General features: G+C 38.8%; 1 protein-coding gene across 2 annotated transcripts in view; it reads right to left on the bottom strand.

The window, feature by feature from the left end:
• erbb4b (erb-b2 receptor tyrosine kinase 4b) overlaps positions 1-12,060 on the bottom strand; it is a 308,590-nt gene that overhangs the window by 40,752 nt on the left and 255,778 nt on the right. The window contains exon 20 of one of the 2 annotated variants that reach the window (XM_079357754.1): positions 9,691-9,876. In XM_079357754.1, coding sequence (XP_079213880.1) covers positions 9,691-9,876 — 186 coding nt within the window. The remainder of the gene's footprint in view (positions 1-9,690; positions 9,877-12,060) is intronic. The other variant, XM_079357755.1, reaches the window with a different exon arrangement.

Raw genomic sequence — 12,060 nt, 5'->3', positions numbered from 1 at the left:
AAAAAAACAGCAAGTCTGTATACAAATTGCTCAGGGGCTAGTTTACGAGGAAGAATGTAGCACATGCTGTAAGTGGGGCACTGAAAAACTCAGAAGCAAATGAGAATTACACATGAATGCAACAATCTAAGACAGCTGATATCCAGTATCAAAGGCTGTGTAAAGGTAGACGAGTTTAAAGGATGGATGCCTGTGTATCTTGGGTTAGCAGAAAGCCATTGACAACTTCAACCTAAGCTCATTTACAACTGAATTATTAAATCAAGATATTGTGCGATGATAAATTTTCTTCTTTTTTTTATTTTTGATCTTGGATGGTTGTTTAGCAATTGATCCATTATTAATCAAATGAAGGTTTTCAGAGAGGGCTTCTTTAGTGGAGGTGAACAAAATGCATCATGTTTAAAATTGCAGGGCGAAAGCGGTGAGAGAACAGCTAATGAAAGGGTGACATTTACAGACTGGCTTTCGAAAATGCAGCTTTTTAAACAAAATGAGAATCCAGGTTGAAAAGCAGGTGCGTGACTTTAAAAGTGTAACGGTGTGTTCCAGGTTTTACAGAGAGTTCACTGAAGTGTGTTTGTGTCAAATGTGGGTCGGAGTCTAAAAGCCTTTCCTAACAGCTTGCACCGCTGATTCAGTTGCTTCCGATTGGAGTCTCATAACTGCGTGTCACTAAGTTTTTACCTTGACTCCACTTTTGGCTCTGTTGATCGTGTAAACATGGACAAGGAACAAATAAGAAGAGGGCTCTGCATGGCACTGCAACTCGCTTTTCTCACCTAACACAGCTTGTTTAACAAAGTGGAGATATTGGTGCGTTATACCCACGTTCATGTTGAAAATGTTTTGCTTTGCCTTCGGTCAACGACGGAGAAAAACTTAAATCGGCTCATAGTGACATGTTCATTGATGAGCCTTTGGGGGTTGTGATTCAAGTCATAAGCTTGTCAATACAAATCTGTACCACACATCAGTTTGTCCACTTTAAATACAAAAGCACTGGATGTCACTGTTTGCAAGGTGAAACTGAAATTCAAAGAGCAAATAGTCAATTATTTAATTGATGCAGAGTGGACAGCGAGCGTGCAATCCTGCCAACAACCACTGCTCGCGTGTTGTTTGGACAATGGTGTAACATGCTGCTGAATCTCCACGTTGTCTTTTAAAAGTGATAGAGAATTTACTCAAATCTGTCTCATAAGGATTCAATCAGCTTGTCTAAGCATAACATTTATCTCTAAGTTTATGGTGTTCAAATGTGTATTCGCCATCCTACATCATCCTATTTGTCATATTTCTTTACTTAACCACAGCATAGGAGGATAAGTGTCCTTTTTTTAGCCTGATGGAAGATGTCTGAGTAGAACCTTTCACAATCACTGACAGGCTCCTGTTCAGTGAGGTCACAATGTTCATTGCAACTAAAAAAACATGATTGTGGCAGTGAAAGCAAATCAGGTTAATTAAGGGACAGGAGAAAACCACTGAGGATATATTAAAATGGACATATTATGAAAATCCACTTTTACAGTGTTTTTCAACATTTATTTGGGTAACCTGAGTGTCAACCGACCCACAATATTTGGAATTAATTCATCCATAAATCCTTTGTTTGTGGTTTGCACAAGTCTCACAACACTGAGGAAAATGCCCAGTTTCAAATGTTCTCAGTTTGTGACATCACAAGTTGGATTCTAATAAGAAAATACCCTCTCCTCCCCTGGTATCTCCACCCATGGACTCCACCTCCAGCCTAGAGCAAAACTTTTGCACAGGCCTGTCATTTTTATTCTCTCTACAGAGTAATGTCCACCGGGACAAACAGGGGGCGCTGATTGCACTTAAAGAGACACACACACCTGTTCTGAGAGAGCTGGTTTATACAGGGTCACAAACGTCCTCTGGTGCTTGATTCATGTTATATTTGGACCAAAGCACAGCACACAGGGGACGGTTTGGAAAGGTGAAAAAATAGGTATAATATGTCCTCTTTAAGGTGAGGAGACATGAATGGAACCTGGTAATGCTTTACCTTGTCACTCTTATTCAGACACAGAAACATGAAAGAAGAGATTTGCATCTTCCACACAGTAAACATAGTGGCGCAGAAGGTCAAAAGTACTTACTTTGGAAGGTCTTGGATGCTTGACATGTTTCATAAAACAAATAGAATCTTTGATAAATTAGAAATAAAAAAAGAAGGGGATCAACATATCAAATGCCTCTGTTTTACTCTAATTGCAAACCATACATCTGAAAAGAAGCAGTACCTTTTTAAAAAGGTTATTAAAGATTATAAACGTGAAACGGGTGATTATTTTTTCAACAAAAAGTACAGTCTAGATTTGCTCTTTTTGTGAAATGTTATGAGATATTTATGAATTGGTGCTATACAGTAGAAGATTGATTGATTCATTTCTTTATAGTAAAAGTAAAGGTGGCAAAAAAGCCAAGCTAGACTCAAAGACGGCCTTTCTATGAAGGCTGCTGTCTTGATCTTACAAGACCAGGCTGATGGGAGGAGTAACAAAGAATTGGCTTCGCATACAGACGTTAAAGAAACCTTAAAAACATGACACTCCTAAAAGTGAAGACAAAAACAACTCAAACCAGTCCTGTTGACGGGCTGCATCATAGATCTCAAAGAATGCTTCTTCCATGCTAACAGATAAACGTACACTATAGTTTATGGCTGAAACTATAAATGTAACAGTTTGTATTAGTTCTTATCGTGCTTTTATATGTCAAAGTGTTACTTTCTCTGAGAAGTTCAATTTACATTAGTTAATCTGATGCTCCAAAGTATAACAGGTATAATGCTATGATTGACAGCCCTCTTGACCAATGTGGCTCCTGCAGTGTTAGGTGCATCAGAACGACAGAGTCGAGGAGGTAAAGTAAATATAACGCTCACCTCCACAAGAGTCACCGAGTTTTTGCTTTGCAAGAATTACTTTTGCTTTGGACTGTGCAGGTCCGAGCAATCAAGTTTGATCTAGTGTCAAATGTATTCCTGCAAGTACACATCTGACTGTCCCAGTTTAGCTGAAGTTAAAAGTACACGGGGACCCATCCCAAGAGCTTAATTTGTGTGCAATGAAAGGATGTGGGGACGTGTTGTCAATCTTAATACACTGTCAATAGTTGTTACCAAAAGTCTGCAGATTGTGATGTCAGTTCAAAACCGCTTCAGTTCAGATTCATTAAAGTTTTTTCATTAAGTGTTTTCTTTGCTTGTTCCATGTTGACTAATTTAAACCTGCTGTAAGATATGCCATGAAACACTTTCAGGTTAAGACTATAAATTTAAGATCTTATTTTACCCCTTACCAGTTTAAATTCAGACCAAGAATCCCATCACTGATTGTATTTTCATCTGACAGGATATTGGTTATGATAATTTTCAATCCCTTACAACTTCAACAACATGTCAAAGATGATACTGTACATTGTGCTTTAGTACCACTTTCACCGTAAAATAAACATTCCAACAAACAAAAAAAAATCAATGTGTTCTCTCTCACCAGTCCTAGCTTTGATGAGAATTACAGCAGATGAAAAAGGAATGAAGCTGCTGGCATATATCAAACAGGCCTTTCAGGCTGATATTTACCCAGGGGAGAGGAGGTATTCTGGCTGCTAACATTAAATCATACACTTACATATGCAGTCATGAAAGACGGCCACCAAAAAAAGCTTCCGATTTAATTAGTTTGGAAATGAAAATGAGGTAGGCAGCTAGAGAGAGAGAGATACTGAGAGGGGAGGGGAGATGGGCGGACACTTGTTGACATTTCTAAGGGTTGCTGGAATCAAAGGCTTCAGTCCTGTGATCTACCCCTGGCTCTGTGTGCTAACATGCAACGTTGGAGCAGGCATGCTATCTGCCAGTACAGGTGGATTCAAATTCTGATAGTAGATTACACCAATATGCACAATCAGTTAGAAACTAAAGAGGAGTTAGAATTTAAGTCGTTCAAAATAATGTTAAATAGCTGGAGCAAACTGATGGACTAGATCACACCATCACATTTACACGTTTACTTTTCAATACATTTCATGAAATTTTGAGCATTTTTTGTTCCAGCAGTTAATGTATGGTTAATACCTTAATAAAAATCAGTGCCAAAAGATCCTTTTTTTTAACTTTCGCCGTGCCAAAATTGACACAAAAAAGGGACGAAATGGAACCTTGGAATTGTTACAATCCAAACAAGAATCAACAAATGAGCAACATGGGCCTGCCCACCAGCACTGTAAAAATGTCAATCATTTTCCATCTTTAAACAACGACAGAGTTTTCTATTTCCAAACAGTGTTCATAAGGTGGACACCGGGAAACGGGAAAAAGAAGTAGCAGCCAGTGGTTCACATCACTATGAGTCATCTCTGCCTTATTACTGACTAGAAAATAGTGATAGCCTAATAAATGCTTAGGTTAAAGCACTGAGATATGAACATTGTTGTGAAACAATGGTATTTTCTATGTGGAATCAGAGACTAAAATATGTACAAGCAGAGGCTGGACAAGGAGAATGAACAAAGTAGAGTGGGAATAGGGGCGGTCTGAGTTTTCATTGGAACCCTGGAGATGTCTGTAATGAGTCAGAGAGAGACATGTTTGCCTGTCTGGTTTACACAGAGAAATCACCCTGTGCTACACACTGTGGGACCCTCCTACCAAATGTGTACAGACATGGACATCCGTTCAGATATGCAATACCTGACTTGGAAGCAATCCAGATCTCTAAATAAAGAGGCGGTAGAAGGTAGGTTTCTTTTATTACAAAAGTATATGTCTGACATTTACGAGTAAAGGCGATGTCGTCTTCAAGCCTTATAAAGATTTACTCAGAATAGAAAAGAATTTGGGGGATTTACCTTCTAGCATAAAAGCAAGTCTGTTCAAAGAGAAACTTTGACAGCTGTAGCGATTGTCAATGATTGTGTTCATGTGACCTCAGCCGAAATAAACCACAAAGATAACCCACTGTCTGCTCCATGATTTCTTCATAGAATGTATACATTAGAAGGTATATCATACATTTGAAACAATCTGAAACTCAACAGTTTGCAGAAAAACAAATAACTACTTGAAAATCTATCAGGTAGTAGGTCAGTAGGTTTCCCTTTAAAGCAAAGGAGGAATGTGTTGGGTTAACACATATTCAACATATAGAATCATGTTTTATAAGTCTCCTGGCGTTTCAAATCCTAAATCAGGGAGGAATGACACACAACAGATTCATACATACCTCAAAAGGACACACATGGTTAAAAAGATTAATTATTTGGCATTTGATAGATAGATAGATAGATAGATAGATAGATAGATTAGATACTTTATTGATCCCGAGGGAAATTCAAGCATTATCCATGATGAATGTCAATGTAACGTTGTGCCAATGTAAGAACTTTGCTCTGTATAAACACTTAAACAAAGCCAGCTACAAAGTTACTGTTCATGCTCTTGTGAGCATATGTTTGTACAAAAGTTATACAAAAAGTAATTCCACAGATGCTACAGACAGTGGGCAGTGATTATTTTACACCTAATCTATAAATAAGCTACAGCACAAGCAAAGTCATCTTACATGTACTCAGCATTGTAGGACTGAAAACAGCTGCATCAAACTTGTTAAGTGTGTGGGTTTGAATATCTTAACCTTTCACAATTGAAGTGACCGTCAGAACTGCGCCAATATTCCTTCCGTAAATGATGGTTTAATTGAATCACTGTTTTATCAGCTAATATGTGGAACTCAAATGTTTCTACTCCATTCTCAGACAGAAACCTGGACTGCCACATGGTTAAACAGTTAAGACTCACAAGTAAAGGCATCCATCTATTGCAGTAGTAAAAAAAGAGGAAGGTAACGCATCGTAATTCTTACTAATGTGACTAAGTGTTTATCATTACAAAGAGCATTCAGGATAAGGGCATGTTCATATTCATTTACAGCTTGTTGACAGCTGGATGACGTACATGGAAAATGTTTTCTTTTAAGAGTGACGTTGCCCCAATTATAGGTTCTTCCGTTCTGTGATTTTTGGTGCGTTAGACTAATAGTTACAGGCTGTAGTATGTTTGTACTGGTATAGCAATCCAAAATGACACCACCTTTACAATTAAAAAAAATAACCATGCCTTTAAGCTTGCTACATTAAATCCTTCTGTAATAAAAAAAAACCACGGTGTATAAGTCACCTTGTTGACCATTCACGTTACCGTTTCCATTCATGCTTTTGCGGTTTATCATTTAGATATTCCTACAGCCTCACAAGACTTCATATGAACAAGAGGACCACATAGCTGGTGTCTAAGAGCAAGCAGACATAATGAGGAGAAAGTGATATAGTGAGCTATAGTAGAAAGATATGGAAAGATCAAACTAGGAAAAAAAGAGAAATCTTGTGGCACCACAGCCCTGCATGCCTCGCACCTCTAATGAATCTGCTCATTAGTATGACTCTCCTGACGGATCACTCCATTAATAATCTATGGCTGTGACGGTGGCCATGACAGAGAGGGAGGGCCACAGGGGTGTCGCCTCACAGAGGGGAAGCCTGTCACTTGTCAGAGCCTTGGGAGTGCTATAAGATACTGCAGGGGCAATGTATATGTCTATTATTGGGGGGAAAAAAGGGAAAATAATCTGCAGATTATAGGTGTTACAGCCTTGTGTGGGATGAGTTATTGCTTATACAACAGGTGGGGTTATTGATGACGTAATTAACAAAGGCTAAGGGTGCCAACGAACATGAAGGTTTTTCAGAGAATGTCCTTTTTAAGTCCTTATATCTTCTGTTGTTTATTTACATACTCAAAGATCCCATACTTACTTTTTATTCTACTCTTTATTTTATTGTTCTTTCGTGGGGTTTATAGACATGTAGTGGAATTTCTTTTATACACTATACTTGAAATAACAACTTAAAGCTCAGCAAGCAGAAGCTACAGGCGAAACGCGTTGTTCGCTCACAATACAGTGACGATAAAGTCATTTTCAATTTACCACAGTTTATTCATTTTTTTTCATCATGTTCCTGTAACCAGTCAGCACTTTAGAAGATAGCTTGGTGCATAAGGTCAACTGTTGGTCATTTATATTGACCTCAAACTTATTAACCAATAGCCCATGTGGACGGTGTGAATACCAAGGGAGCTGCAGCCAATTATTATAAAAAAAATATAAAGAAACATGCTTGAAACACACTCTGTTGAATAATAAATCATCATATAGCCTCTATGAATTATGCATCCCTCCATGTTGACAACTGTTCACAGTGGGCAAATATTTGTTCATGTGTATATATGACCTGTCTACATCCATTTTCCACAAAATAATTTGTGTGATGAATTTCATACTGTGCAAGTATTTGTGTTGCACAGTATGGTAGAGTTTCTCAATGTGGCAAGACACATTGCATGCTCCCGTTGCCTTAATATAAATGTATGAAAAACACTTTTTATTGATGCGTTAATATTTTCTCATGCAGCATCACTGGAGAAAAAGCTTTCTACAGTTTAGCCAAAAAAAGGCAACAGAAACATTTGTCTAAGATATTAAATCTGGGGCTGCACTGATTGCAGAGTCATTTTTTATTCTGCACCTCTTCCCTTTTTAGCCCATTACTTATTCCTCTGTGTGTAATTCCTCAGCAATTCGTCAATCGCAGCATATGCTATGGTGATGTTTTTACTTTGTCAGAGATGTTGGTTCACCTCTGTCGAGGTTTTGTGGTAGTTTGTATCGAAACCTTACACATTCAGTAGGAAGACTTAGAGAAAGGAACATCATTGGGTTATGTGTGTCTGTCAGCGCTGCCAGCCATAATCCTGTGCGCCCTGTCCATAGATTTCCTTATAATATAAAATATTATTATATGATGACTTTTTTCAACAGAAACTGAACTGTTACAACTACAGATTCTGTTTTTAATGTGCATTTATTTACTTTTCTTTGGCTGTGTTCACTCACCATCTTCATGGCCAAAATACATTTGAAGACTTGTGATTGGTGTAAGATAACCAGTAATAATAGGCGCTGACCTATAAAATAAGGAATGCTAAATCACGTTTATTACGTGAGCTGGTAAATTTTTTTACCTTAGCCGGCTAGTCCATGGTAAACCGGATGTTTTCCCCACACAGCAGCCAACATTGTGTGTAGGTGTTGACTCAGCTTCGTGACATTGACTTCATACAGTAATAGCTGAGTTTAAAATGGTGTGTGGCTGGGGCGCCGGTGGCGCAGCGGCAGTGCGCGCGCCCCATGCAGCGAGGCCTTGCTCCTCGCGCGGGCGGCCCGGGTTCGCGTCCGGCCTGTGGCCACCTTCCCGCATGTCCCTCCCTGCTCTCTGCCTGTTTCCGACTCTATCCACTGTCCTTCACTATCAATAAAGGCATAAAGGCCAAAAAATAAACCTTAAAAAAAAAAAAAAAAAAAAAAAAAAGGGGTGTGTGGCTGCAACACATTTAATTTGACAGTCAGATTCAGGCAAAATACAGACTTTTACTTTTTGTGTATTAGCTTTAATGGGACACAGAATAATACTGCAGTACATTGCTCTCGTTATTAGCTGCAGCTGGTTTTTATTGCCATGTGTCTACTTGTAGTTAATCCAAGTTTAGGTGTTGTATACGTAGTGTCAGGGCGCCGTCAATCTCTCTCTCCCTTGCTCTCTCAGTCACTTTGATCGTGTATGTGCATGTGGGAACCTCAAAGATATAGGTGTCCTATACACACTGGAATGGATCTTGTGCGTGAAATGTAATCCTGGCAGCGCCACTGGTATCTGTCACCTATTTATATTGAAGACTAGATTAAAACAAATTATCATGCAGTCCAGCACCCATGATCCTGTAACACTGAGCTCCCTGCACTCAATACTTCCCCCACCAAAGTCGAGCAAGGCCTTGAATTATTTACTTTGGCTCTCCAGAGAGGCAGGCAAAGGGTATCACTGTCTGGGCTTGAATCCTCCACACATTCACAGACCTCACCTAATATCTGAGTCTTGTGTCTGACTTGAAGTCATTTTGTAGACATGGACACAGACGTCTACTTTCTCTGTTTAAAGCAATGTTATGGTCCACTTGGTATTCAGAGCATCTTTTTTAAAGTATATAAGTTAAATCGCATTTCATCTAAACTAAAGAAAGCACTGCTATTTATATTTTAGGCAAAGATTAAGTAATAGTAATACTCTATAAGGCACACAAAGATTTGAAAAAAGGACATAACTTTTGTCTGTAAAGTAGGGAAAGATGGAAAAACTGTTAAAAAGTGAGGTCAGGAAACAACGGTCAATAATGACTCATTAAAGACTGACTCTTGCAAAATTGGCCAAATACAAGCAAAGTTTTAAAAGCAATTTCTCACTCTACTGTTGTGGATCCACAATCTGCCGAATATATCGTCTAAAAGATTCTATAAGGGCTTTCCACCTTTTTACATCTTAACTGTTTGATGCAAAAGTCAAGGAGCAAAATAAAGCAACAATCAGTAAGGATGATCCAATGATGAAAAAAAGTTGCAAAAGTAACGAAACAACATCAGGGTTAACGAATCAGGATTCAATCCACGCACCAGGCAGATATCCAGCAGAGCATCCAGACAATTGCAAAACTAACCAAGCAAACAGAGCGTACAACAACTTAAAAGCAACTGCTTGCAATCTTACCTTTGCAATCTGGACACACCAGTTGAGCAACAGCTGGGATCCGATGTTGTCCTTGTGCTCGTGGACATAGTCGAGCAGGCATCCATGAGGCATCAGTTGTGTGACCAGCTGGATGGTGGGACTCAGGCAGACGCCCAGCAGGCGGACCAAGTGGGGATGCTCCATGCTAGCCATGATCAGGGCCTCCTGAACGAGACAGATTAACACTGAGGCATGTGGGTGGGAAGGGTTTGGGTACCATTTAATGTACGACACATACAACGGAAGATGATGAAGCTCCTTTTGTTCAGCTGACTTTGTCAAAAACTCAACAGTTTTTATTTGCATATGTAGAACAAGAAAGTGATTTTCTGTATATTTGTTCAGTTTGGGTACACTCTGTAGAAATGATCTTGATGTCAGCAGACTACAATCTATTCTGAGAAGCTCTGACCATACTTGAAGAAACTTATATCATATGGAATGTCTCTGAAGCAAAAGGTACTGACTCAGTTAGTGGTGTAATGAGAGATTGTTTTAAATAGATGCTTGACATTCAAAGAGTAAAGGTAATATGATTCTCCATGCCATGTATAGAGGAATCTAAAGCTGGAGGGAATTTGTGACGTATGTTGTGAACTCTATTCAACGGATGCACAGAGATTATTAAACTTGTCTGTTCTACAGTTTACACAAAGTCTCAGTGTTCTCTGTCGGACCCCCAATTGGGTTATGCCGTCTTGCTATTGTCCAGTCTGTTTGATAGATTCAGCATTAGGGACATTTGGTTAAACCCCTTGCAGGAAGCCTATCATTTTGTAGTTAAGCACCATATTCTTTGTGTTTTATTCTGCAATATCAAGTAGTTACAATCTAACAATTTCTTTTAACAGACACCTATATCCAAAGCAACATACAGAGAGAGAGTCAGGGGTTACCACACAGGCAAGGATCTAGACAGGAGGAAATAAGGTCAGTACCAACAAACAGCTTCAAGTTAGACTGGACACAGGTGCTGACAGGCAGTACACAGAGGCAGTCCCAAAAGCCAAATGCCAGATCATAGGTTCAAATACCCGACAAACTGGCAATGACTTCATCGACTCCTTTTTCTGTTCAAGGAGGATGTTTCTCTTGAAGTGGACTGTAAGGCTCAATGAAGTCGGAAATAGCGGATCTTGTTCAAAACCTTAACATCAAAGTGACTCACTGCTTCACAACACTGTCGGTGTGATTTACAGGGGAACAGAAATGAAGTCTATAATATATGTACATATGAAGAAGCTTCTCCGGGACGTTATTTATAAAGCCCAAACTTGCTAAATGTAAATGATATTATTTGACGTATCTAGAACGAGAGCTACTGTGTACATCAATATTAGTCTGCAATAAAGCATACAATTGCAGCATACACAGATGTATCATTTAAAAGACACAGAAACTACCAAAGCTAAAAATAGACTTTCAGCTGTTATTGTTTAACGATGCAACGATGCAGCAAACCAAGACACATAAATATGCAACTTGTGTGTGTGTGTTGAGAAGCTACACACTGTGTGGAGGTTTACTGATCACTGACAGAGAGCTACAACCAAGCCCATGTATCACACCACTCGCACAATGTGTACTTGCACTTACTAGCGCCTGCTTATGTGCTTGAGATGGGGATTGACGACAGGAGACACAGTCGAGGTATAATGAGGTTAAATCAGTCCAAAGTTTGTTTGCGACATGTCTGACTAGTTTGACTGCAGAACAAGACCCATTTGATGTAGTGTGGCCTACAAATGTGTGTTAGTGATATCGTAATAGAACTGATGTACACAGATATTTTCAAATATCTAGGTTTCAAATAAGGCTGTTAGGGGTTAGCTTAAGTGGATATAAAACTGATAGTTCCTTTTTAGTATGTTAAATGAAATTGTGGAAATATGACCATTACGAATTTGAATGTACAGGTAGGCTACAACAAATCACACCCCGATCTCCTTCATGAAACATTCAACAAATTAGCCTTTTTTTTATTTAAACTCTATGCAATTAAGTTAAAAATGGTGAGATGCATTATACTGTCTTCATTCATTTTTGGTGTAAACTAAGGGGCCCCTGATGTCCCAAAAAGCAATATAAATGAATCTGTGGCTCTGTAGTAAACCCTTATTTCGTCATTAAGAAAATAACAAGCATAAATGAGACGATACGTGAAACATTCCAGCAGGATTTATTTTTGTTTTTGGACACGGTAACACTTTTTCATGAAAGAAGTTTACTCTTCATTTCTATTGTATGCGTATGTGGTTTTGAGTTAATGTCGGTGCTCTTTGTATTTTCGTACTTGTGTCGAATAATTAGTGAGCGAAACCTCAATGAAAAGAGCAGGAGATAATCTTG

This window comes from Symphodus melops (assembly GCF_947650265.1).
Source record: "Symphodus melops genome assembly, chromosome: 12".
In the NCBI taxonomy this organism is placed as follows: Eukaryota; Metazoa; Chordata; class Actinopteri; order Labriformes; family Labridae; genus Symphodus; species Symphodus melops.
Note: the sequence above shows the minus strand (reverse complement) of the source record. Positions and strands in the feature narration are given on the sequence as shown.